General features: G+C 40.8%; 2 protein-coding genes across 2 annotated transcripts; one reads left to right on the top strand and one right to left on the bottom strand.

The window, feature by feature from the left end:
• The first annotated feature begins 338 nt into the window (after positions 1-338).
• On the top strand, positions 339-1,067 carry LOC131224080 (dirigent protein 21-like). The gene has a single exon (XM_058219645.1). The coding sequence runs from the start codon at positions 362-364 to the stop codon at positions 935-937; it is 576 nt and encodes a 191-aa protein (XP_058075628.1). The 5' UTR covers positions 339-361; the 3' UTR covers positions 938-1,067.
• A 5,200-nt stretch (positions 1,068-6,267) lies between these two features.
• LOC131223436 (glucan endo-1,3-beta-glucosidase 8-like) lies at positions 6,268-11,025 on the bottom strand. The gene is made up of 2 exons (XM_058218852.1): positions 9,676-11,025; positions 6,268-7,427 (listed from the first exon to the last, which is right to left on the bottom strand). The coding sequence occupies exons 1-2, from the start codon at positions 10,008-10,010 to the stop codon at positions 6,317-6,319; spliced, it is 1,446 nt and encodes a 481-aa protein (XP_058074835.1). The 5' UTR covers positions 10,011-11,025; the 3' UTR covers positions 6,268-6,316.
• Between the last annotated feature and the right edge of the window lie 312 nt (positions 11,026-11,337).

Here is an 11,337-nt window from a genome sequence, read left to right as displayed (position 1 = left end):
GTTTTTTGTTTTTTGTTTTTTTTTTTTAATTTTGTTTTCCATTAATCTAGGTTTATTTGATCTTATCAAAAGGTTGGATTGCAAATAAACATTACAGAAACATTACTGTGGGCCCTAAGAAATTTCTAATGGTAGGACGTTCAATCACCATTGCTTCCCGTACTACGGTCCACCTGAGATTTGGGTTTTCTTCATTTTTGGGCAAAGGCCCTGGAAAAACGGATGGACGACGTGGATTCAGGTTAAGGGCCGCACCTAATCTGTTCCCATTCAGCTATACCACCAAATCTATATATAAATACAATACACCTAAATCTCCTGAATCTCGTCTTCTAGTTTTCCATCTTACGTACGTGTTAACATGGCTGGCCTTCTTTCCAAATTCCATTCTGCATTTATCATCTTCTTCTTTCTTTTCGTGGTCGCCTTTTCTACAAAGCCCCAACCGCCATCTGAGATCCCGCGACCTGCATTTGGGTTCGGAAAAGAGAAGATGACCCATCTACGGTTCTACTTCCACGACATTGTTAGCGGTCCCAATCCAACAGCCGTGCTGGTGGCAGCCGCGTCGTCCACAAATAAATCACGTACGGGCTTTGGTGGTGTGTCGATAATCGACGACCCGTTGACAGAAGGTCCAGACCCGAAGTCTAAGCTCCTAGGAAGAGCTCAGGGGCTCTACGCTTCGGCGTCGCAGGAGGAAGTCGGCCTGTTAATGGCCTTGAATTTTGTATTCGTGGACGGGAAGTATAATCAGAGTATAGTCAGTATACTCGGGAGGAATTCGGGTGTATCGAAGGTGAGGGAAATGCCAGTGGTGGGAGGGAGTGGGATTTTTCGCTTTGCTCGTGGGTATGCCAAGGCCCGCACCCATACCTTCAATGTTACGTCTGGCAATGCTGTCGTAGAGTATAGCGTTTATGTCATGCACTACTAAAGGCTTTTTACTTTTTCTTTTTACCTTAGTAAATGATATTGATACCCCATAATATTCATAAATGCACCTTTTTTTTTTCATGGACTATAAAGAAGGGGTGTTTGTAATAAAAGCAGGAAAAATCTATTTGCAGTAATCATATGATCCAAATTCATACATGGATAACCTTTACTTTGTCTTATATATATATATATAGAGAGAGAGAGAGAGAGAGAGAGAGAGAGAGAGAGAGAGAGAGGGAGAGAGAGAGAGAGAGAGAGAGAGAGAGAGAGAGAGCAAATGGGTTTTAGAGACGAGAGGATTTACCGTTTTGTTTTGTGGAGAGAAAGCCGTTAGAATTACGACAAGCTTAACTGTGTTCTTCCCATATACCAGAGTAGTGACAAGATGGTCGTATGACGAGGGAAGCGGTGTTAGAAGTAGCAGTACTTTGTCTTCTTCCTTGACTATCTCTCTAAACCTTACCAACTCTCTGCATAGCTTTGTAAACAAGTTTATGTGTTCTAGGAGATCTGATCCTTCCTTTAATTTTAGCTCGAAAAGTTGTTTATTCACAAACAACTTATTTATGAGGGACTTCGACATGTACATGTCTTCTAGCTTCTTCCACATCATCAGGGGATATTCTTTGTTCAGCATGTTATACATAATCTCATCTGATAAACATAAATAGATGATGCTTATAGCTTTCTCCTAGAGATCGCTCTAATCATCATCCGACATCTTCTCCAATTTTGTTTCCAACAACGCTTTACTCAACCCTTGTGAAACTAGAATATCATTGACCTTCTGTTGCCATAAACTAAAATTGTTCTTCCCATCAAACTTCTGCATATCTAATTTTAATCCCGACATCTTTGCTCAAACTCAAACGTCCAATTTGGCGCTCTAATTCCACTTTGTTGTGAGTGGACCCGCTTTATATCACACTATAATGATGTAAACCCAAGCCAACAACAAACCCGGATCAAACCCTGGGTGTTAGAATTTTGAATCTAACACCATTGCCAATCCATACGCTTTGCGGAAGTATAATAAACGAAAAGAGAACAATATAATGATATAGGATAACGAAACCAAAAGTAAATAATTACAAACACGATGATATTTTATGTGGAAAAACCTTTGTAGGGAAAAACCACGGCTTAAAGCGATAGAGATCCACTATAATCAAAACCTTAGAGTTATACAGACTCACCTTCTTTGATTACAAATGTACCCGATCTCCCTTTATGATGTGCACTTCTAGGAAACTTCTAAATCTCTTGAGAAATCCTTCGTAAGTTCATTTACAAGTGTAGAAAACCTTCTCCCGCTACCAACCTTAGCCCCTTGAGAAAACATTTGTATTAGTTTTTTATTAACCTTAAGCTCTAATGACAAAACCTTGCTTAAATACCCAATTTGGTGCAAAATCGCGAAACTAAACAATCGACCGTAAAATATCACAGAGAGTTACGGTCGATCGTGGAATTCCATGGTTGACCATGAATCATCACAAAGAGTCATGGTCGACCATGAACATCACAATGAGTTATGATCGTGACCTGCAGAATATAAGGCATTTGCACAACATTACAAAATTATTAAAAAAATTAAAATTAAAATTTAAAAAAAACACCTAATTTGTATGAAATTTACATACCAGTACATTTAAAAAAATATATATGTGCAAAAAACTACCTCACTAATCGATATAATTATCATTCCGTTAGCTTTGTAACGGTGGTCGTCGTGAGAGCAAATGGGTCAGTGTCACAGGTAGGCCCCATCGTGATGTTCATGTAAAATCCCTTGACCACAGGCGTCACCCCTTGTTAGGCTAAGAGCCCAAAATCCACCTCCATCTATGATTTAGGAGGACTACATGATTGGAAACAGTACTGTCCCAGGCAACACTCGCCCTCCAAACTGTTTCTATTAGTGTGTCCCACATCAATCATGGATGGGTATGATTTTTTTGGATATAAGCCTAAATGTTTGTGTAGAATCTAATAATTATAGTGGATTTCATATAATTATTACAGAGGGCCTGTAAAACTCAAGGGTAAGCATCTGTCTCCCAATTGTTTCCTTTGGTGTGGCCAACCAAAATCACATATGAGCCTAATTTTTTGCCTATGAATCTAGTATGGTACTAAATGTACTAAATATCTATTAGTCAGAATGGATCATACATAAACATAATGGTGTGCCCTGTCAAAATCAAACGCAGAGTCTCATGGAGTCAATTTTTTTTCTTCATATTCGTTATACAGTTTCAAATAAATGTATGGGACTTTGATTTTTGGTGGGGCCCACCATGTCGTTTATTTAACATATCCGACCATTAGATGCATAATTCTAGTTTAGGCTTCAATCCAAAAAACCAGGATGACTTGTAATTTAGGTGGGCACTGAACACCTGGGAGAGAGATGTATAACCCTTGAGTTTTACGGGGTCCACTGTGCTAATTATATCAAATCCACTCCAACCATTAGATGCCACACAGATGGTTTAGAGCCTAAAATTCAGGCTCAACTGTGATTCAAGTGGGCCATATCAAGGAAAACATTTTGGAGGGTGATCATTATCTGTATACTATTTCAAATCATGTGATTTACCTGAATCACAGATAATGGTGATTTTTCGCCCTTGGCCTAACATAAGGTGATGCACCTGGTGGTCAGTATGAATTTTCCATAAACATCATGGTAGGGCCCACCCAAGCAACCAACTCACTTGCTAGCGTACAAACCCAACAACCCCTTTAAACTAGGGCTGAAAGTCGGGCGGGTTGGGTCAGGTAGGTGCTCAACCCTAACCCAACCCAAGGTTCCTATACCTCAACCCTAACCCAACCCAACCCAATCTCGAGTTGGGAATTCTCAACCCAAGCCCAACCCAAGCGGGCTCAGTCCGGTTGATCGGGTTGGTCGGGTATATACGTGCTAATATTTTCGTTATTACATTAGTTTATTATATTTCAATATAAAACTTATTTTTTGTATCTATGATTTTATTAATTATACATGTGATTATTCATCATAAAGAACTTTATTTTTTTCTTTAAAAAAACAAGCTAAAATATAGGACAACTACTCCTTTAAAAGTCATGTAGCATAGCAAGCAATCTATTTGGGAGAGAGAATTCCGGCATATCTTGTTAGCCTAAGTCCTTGGAAATGATGTAGACAAATGAGACCCGACATCACTAGTGTGCCTTCAACACAAACGATCCACACTCAATTATAATTTATAAGTAACTTATATATTGATCGGGTTCGGGTTAGGTCGGGCAACCCGAGACCTCAACCTGAGCCCAACCCAAGTTTTATCGGGTTGGTGTTTGTATAGCCCAAGCTTGAGATCAGACTCGATATATCCCGCCCGAGCCCAACCCAATGTCGGGTCGGTCGGGTTGAACCCACCCAACTTTCAGCCCTACTTTAAACCGAAGGTGGTGGGACAATAATAGCGGTTTGAAAACCTTTTTGAGAACGGTAGAGGAATGTAAATTCTAAGTTAATTAGGTAGTTCTTTGTAAAATTACTTTTATTACAAACACCCCTTACTGTCGACGAAAATAAAAAATGAAGGTGCATTTATCGAAACTATGGGTGTGTGTGTGTGTGTGTGTGTGTGTGTGTGTGTGTGTGTGTGTATATATATATTAGTAGTGCATGGCATAAACGTTATAGTACTCTTCGACACCATTGACAGACGTAATATTGAAGGTATGGTGCAGGCATCTGGCATATCCACAAGCAAAACGAAAAAGCCCACTCCCTCTCAACCACTGGCATTTCCCTCACTTTCGAAAAAATCATGTTCCTCTGGAGTATAGTGACTATGGGTTGATTGTTTTTCCAACTACCAAGGTGGTAAATAATTCATGTAATTTTATAAAATAGTACTTCGTTAATATGTTATTTACATTATGGGTTGACTTAATTAATCAAGTTATAGTCAAAGAGGTACCTTTTGATAATTTTCTCTAACCTCCGTCACATTAAATTGTGATTTTTTTTTTCTAAAGTGATAAAAATACCTACCACCAATTAATGAGGTTATTTCAAAAGAAGTAAATAAGTAAAAACAATTGTTATAGGGAAAATAGGCCAACTGATGAGAAAATGTCAAGTCGGAACCTTGCGCACTTCGCCAGGTCAGACATGACTGTAGGAGCAACCTCCCACTCCAAAACTGAACAAGAAGTGAGCTCGACCTCGGCATCCTGACAGTAAGTTGGGAGACCCACCGACCTGCCGAATGAGCCATTTGCCAAGAGTGTCATGTCGATATATCTCTAGGTTGGCACAACTCCAGGGCTCGACCCACCTTCTGCCAGTTCCGATCTAATCTCGGCTGCCTCCTATCAAAATCCAACCTCGCCCGCCCGAGATCCTAGCCGAGGATCTAGGAAGCCTATTGCGATACGGATTCATCTGAAGACTCAGCCGAGAATCTAGGGCGGTCATTACGACTCCCAATAGGATTTAAATCCTACTACAAAGATATCTTACTAAATGAGGAGATCTCCCCTACGCAACCGCCTCTCCTAAACTATAAATAGAGGTACCTCTAATGGTGAAAGGTACGTACAATCTCTAACCCTAACTCCTCCGTTTAATTGAGACCCTGATTCCATACCTGACTTAGGCATTGGAGGGTCCCCTGCATGAGCCAAGGTCTTCCTTGTCTATTCTTTGTCTAGGTTCATCGGTCTAGAGAGGACTAACCAGATTTTCGCATCAGCAACAATAATCATAAAGAAAGGAAGAAAATCAAGAACTTTCTCTCCAGAAGGAGGCAAAGTAAGGAGGTGGCTTTAGGTAGGTGTTATGCGTGTCCCACCATGATGTATATGTTTTATACACATCCGCCATCTATTTTTTTTTCATATCATTTTAGGGCATGAGCCAAAAAATGAGGAAGATCAAAATCTCAAGTGGACCACACAGTGGTGATTGAATGCCCCTGTTATAAACTTCCTACAACACACGATAATGCCCACCATAATGTTTATTTTCTGTCCAACCTACTGATTAGGTCACACAGACATCTTGATCCAAAACTTTTGTGACCCCTAAGAAGTTTTTAATGGTGGGAATTTAATCACCACGGTTTCTTATGGTGTGGTCCACTTGAAATTTAGATGTACGTCATTTTTGGATTCATGCTCTAATATGATTTGGAAAAATGAATGGACGGCATGAATAAAACACACGCATCATGGTGGGGCCACGGAGAACAGAGAACGGAATGCAATCCGAATAACCCACCATGACACCCCCGCCTCTCTCTCTCCACACATTGCATGTACGAAATAACTCTCTACCATAACAAATGATGCATTCTTTCTAATAGAAATAGCATTTCAAGCCCAAACAGAGCTCCTACAGAGCAACCATTACAACCAGAACTAGCACTGTTATCACAATACTCATCATAGGCACTGATCTGATCCTCTCACCAGCACTTTCAATCTGGATTGGGAAGAGGCAAGTTCCCTGGGAGGCGTTCTTGGTGGTTATTTTGGCCAGCCCTTGGAAATTGCAGGCCCTCACATCCTGGTCCAGTATCTGAAAATACATGTTGAAAGCGTACGATGCATTGCCATTCGCATCCAAGTTGTTGCACGACGATCCGTAACCCAATGCCGTGCAATCGCCATGGGAGCATGCATAGTCCATGTTGGCGGGTAATGCACTCAAGTCCTTAACAGACTCATCGAGTACACACCACTGTTTTGGTAAGTATGGTACTCTCTTCGCGCGAACCAAATACTTATCGTGTCCATGGCCTGAAAGATCCATAGGAAACTTGGGCTGTCCGTCATAGCGGAAGATCCCCCAGTGCCTCTCAAAATTCCCCGGCGCGACACTCTTTAAGTCCTCATCCAGCAAGCCGAAGAGATACACGTCCATGGGACTAGGCCTCATTGGAGTCCCCTTTTTGCTGCCGAGCTTCTTCAGCAACCCGTCATAGAACTTCTTAGCATACTCCACATTTGCTTGCTTGTCACCGTCGGTTGGCCACCCAACTTCCCCAACGATGATCTTGGTGTCGCCCACACCCGCCTTCTTTAGTGACCAAACAAGTGTGTCAAAGTTGGCGTCCAAGACGTTGGTGTATTGGTGCTCGTTGTCGTTGATTGGCCTGCTTCCACCATCAAAGAAAGCAAAGTCGACGGGGAAGTCTGGGTTTTGATACAGGCTAAGGAATGGGTAGATGTTGACAACAAAAGGGGCCTTGTTTGAGTGGAGGAACTTAACGATATCGACCATGGTCTTTCGGATGTTGGAACGGAAGTTCCCAGATGATGGTACTGGTTTGTCCTTGGGGGAGTTGTAGACATCGGCATTGAGGGGGATGGTGGCTTTGATCTTGTCCCCAACTCCAGCCTCGTTGAGGGCTTTCTGGATGTTTTTCAAAGCCGGAAAGGTGGTCTTGTCGAAGGAATTATTGTAACTCTCAAGGAATGGCTCATTTCCGACTGCTACATATCTGTAAAACATGATTAAAAAAATCAGGAAAAAAAAAAAAGCAAGAAAATAAATACCTTGTGTTGTGGAAGATGAATGAAGAAACAGAACAATTACCAAAAACCAAATGATGTCTTCTTATACTTGCCAATTCGATTACTATCCTTTCCCTACATGTTTGGATTGAAACCAAATGGATTTGTAGTATTTCATAAACAGGCGGTTTTGGGAACCCATGATATTGGAAATTCGTCAGTGTTCATTGCTAACTAACAAGCGAAGTGATATAGAAGAAACCCCAATCTGTTTTCCTAATTTGATTTCAATTAGAAGTGTATTGTTGTCGGATTAATGACCACAAGACCCTCTTTATCTTAGCCATTCTTGGCGGGAGATCCCAAGTAATCCCCACATCAGCTTGTTAATCAGGCTTCTAATCAGTTTTCATTTCATATTATTAATAGTACTAATGTTATTCTTTCAACAAACCAATTTTGAACCATTAAAATCAAGATTATGAAGGGGATTAACATTTCCCAAATGAAGACCGTTGCACCTTGGGACAGTTGATGATTGACTGTTGGGGTGGTGGATTGAAGTCTATAAAAGATATCAGGAACCCATTGCAAGGAACAAGAGAAAATACAACAAAATCTCTCCCATTGTGATCACTAGTCTCACGACATTCCCCTCGTCATTTGGGCAACATTCGAAAGTCCTGATGTCCATATAAAATTTCAACAATTCAGTCATATGATCTCAAAATTTCAGATTTTAACATGGGTAACATACATATGAAAATGATCAATATCAATGCAATGTAACAAAAATACTACGTTGAAGAGGACTGACAAAACAATTAAAACCAACCATTTCCAGATTTAGGACCCGTGCAGTAACCAGTGGGTCCCATTGTTTAAGGACTGGGTCCCATATCTTCAGCTAATAGGCGTCCATGAGATCTCCATTCTCTTCACAAAGTGGGTATATATGCATTATCTTTAATTTTACAAAATAATATACTTGTTTTTTATATTCTACCGAGAGCGGGCCACTGCTGAAATTCATCCCGGCTTGAATTTAGTTTGTTTCTTTCACAAAAATATTCACTTTGAGAATCACAAATGTTCAAGTTACCAATCCTTCAAGCATCGACAGAAAGTGGAAGCAGCTGCAGTTCTGCATCAAACTATTGACTGCAAAAACTGTAAATCTGCCTTAAGGGTGCGTTTGGTTGCACCAACTATCAGAAGTTGCCCAAAATCTGAAAACAGAATCTGCTAACATGGAGAATGACTGCATTTCTATTTGATACGCTTGAAAGTGGATACATCGGCAGATCTGTACAATCTGCTTGTAGTCCACCTAAGCGAGGTCTCAGTAGCATTCCAGCGGGTCCCATTGCACAAGTGGACCAATTGGTTATCAGTAGCAACATCTGGCATAGTCAATCATGGATTGGAACAGTTCACTTGATCATACCAATTGGAGCAACCATTGGTGCAAAAACCACTCCCAATCGGATGATCTTAACCATCCAATCAAATTTAATTCGATAAACAAAAGGCACTTTAAGATTTTTTATTTTTTATTTTTGTATGTAATTAGTACTACAGAAGAATGCAAGTAGTGAATTAGTTCATTTTATTGGTGAGGCATTATATGATGCTCAGCTGAACAAAATGGTTTCTGCTCATCTCAATGACAATACAGATGGGTCTGCCTTTCTTTGGTTGAGATTGTTTGATTAATGGTCTTGTCCTGGATAATGTAACTTGCTGTGAAAATCTTCTCTATCAGATGATCTTAACTATCTGGTTGGTGGCGTGAAAAACGTACCATTTAGCCAATTATCCACACCCAAAGGGGTTATAATCCAGAGCTTGCAAGACTAAGAACATCTGATGGGGAATATTTTTTGGGCATGATCCTTCCATGATGGATCCATCCAAACACTAGGTATAATCACAAAAAGATGGAGCCCACCTTTCATTGGTCCAGATTGTTCAATTAGTGATCTTGTCCTGGGTATAACTTTCTGTGAAAATCTTCTCCATCAGATGATGTTAACTATTTGATTGGGGCAATAATCCAGATATTGCCTGGCTAAGATCATCTGACAGGGAATATTTTTGGGGCATAATCCATCCATGATGGTCCATCCAAATGTAGGTATAATCACAAGAAGGTGGGCCTCACATGTCTGGTTACATAGTATGTTTCCTCAAATAGTTTGAAGAAAAACACAAATGAAAAAGAAAATTGCATACTTGATTTTGACGCCTCCATTGAAATTGTATTTAGTGACGTTAGCCTTCACCCAATCTTTTGCATTGTCGTAATCGTTCATTTGCTTCAACATATCATTTGGGATCCCGACCATGACCTCGATCCCACTCCCGGCCAAAGCGCCTAAAGTCCATGAATCCGCATCGAACAGCTTCACCTTCTTTATCCCATTAGCTTTGATCATATCGACGACCGTGGTAGGTAGCATCGGGTGGGAAGTCATCATGCCCCAGTTGACGCCGATGTTCTCGGCAAGGCAACCCAAGATCATGGCTAACCAAGTGACCCATATCAAGATTGTGGTGGCCGGGACCATGCTCGAGACCGTTTGATGACGGTCGAGTATGAGTAGACAGGAGGTGGTTGGAGGACGGGTCGGATTCAGGTGGGGTCAGGTGAATAGGAAGAACATGTTGGTGTCTGGTGTTGGGAGTGAGGGAAGGGAATGGATGGGAATGCGGAAAGATAGAGAGAGAGAAAGGCCTTTCCTCTGTTTTTTTAACCCGCGCCAAAGAAGCGTTCAAAAGTTCGTTGGAAGGTAACGGTTTTTTTTTTTCTCTGTTCTTTCTTAGAGGAGGTACCAAGTCCTCGTTTTCAGTTTGTATGGATGTGGCCCATGTCTTTGTGATCTGAACCGTTGAAATGATGAGCCTTAGCTTAACTGACCCATGCAGAGTATATTTTTTGGATAGTTTTTGTCTGAACGTAAATTGTAATGGTATTCCTTCTCAACCGTCTATTCGTCTTCCACCTACTAAAGATTGTTACTCTTGGATCCGGGGAGATATTTATCCCACCATCCATCCAAAGTGGTCTCCGCAATATCAATGGTTTGGATTAGTGAACCATGGGCCATACTTGTACTAACTGAAAATCCGAATGTTACTGGACAAAAATTCAGGCGACTACTGTTGCTTGGGCCGAGTGTTTGTACAATACCGTTCAGGCTATGAGTTTATACGAGTGGGGCCCACTAAGGATGGCCAATGTACCAAAATGCTTCCATATCGGACCGTTCAATAGGTGGCTAAGAATTAGACGGTTAAGAAAGAAATCACAACAACGGTTCATAGTCATTTCATGGTTAGTAATGGCACAAAAGTAAGATGAAACTTCATGATATTTAGTGCAACCAAACGTGCCATAAACGATTATCTGTACATAGCATAAGGTCTGGATAACCAATGGGTCAGGTAGGTCTGGAGGTCAACTAGCTCGACTCGGTTCTGATGTGGGACCAAGCTTGGGTTAGAAAATGTGGCCCTTTCAAGCCTACCCAGGTTGAAGTGTAGAAGAAACTTTGAAAATATTTAAAATTCTGTTTTAATTTCTTAAGTTTTCTTTGCAAGTTTTTATAAGAAAGGATGGGGAATGGAATTTCTAAAACTGTAAAAGTCAACTAACGGTTGATTTGAACGCGGCATTAGAAGGAAATTGGATTGGGTGCTGATAATGCAGTGCGTTTTTATCGTACCCAACAAACCTTATTGGCCCATTTTGAATGTATGTGGTTTATCCACGCCGACCATCTGTTTTTCCAACTTAGTTTAGGGGCTGAGCCCAAAATTGAAGCGTATCCAAAGTTCAGGTGGACCCCACCACAGGAAACAGTGGGAATAATGATTTCCACCGTTGAAACCTTC

The sequence above is a fragment of the Magnolia sinica genome, chromosome 13, assembly GCF_029962835.1.
Source record: "Magnolia sinica isolate HGM2019 chromosome 13, MsV1, whole genome shotgun sequence".
Classification (NCBI taxonomy): domain Eukaryota; kingdom Viridiplantae; phylum Streptophyta; class Magnoliopsida; order Magnoliales; family Magnoliaceae; genus Magnolia; species Magnolia sinica.
This window is presented reverse-complemented; position numbering and strand designations above follow the sequence as displayed.

Excerpts from the sequence above, each read along its gene's own strand:
- LOC131223436 (XM_058218852.1), bottom strand. The coding sequence starts at position 10,010 with ATGGTCCCGGCCACCACAATCTTGATATGGGTCACTTGGTTAGCCATG. Across the intron at positions 7,428-9,675 it reads AATGGAGGCGTCAAAATCAA|ATATGTAGCAGTCGGAAATG; the intron begins GTATGCAATTTT and ends CATGTTTTACAG.
- LOC131224080 (XM_058219645.1), top strand. The coding sequence starts at position 362 with ATGGCTGGCCTTCTTTCCAAATTCCATTCTGCATTTATCATCTTCTTC.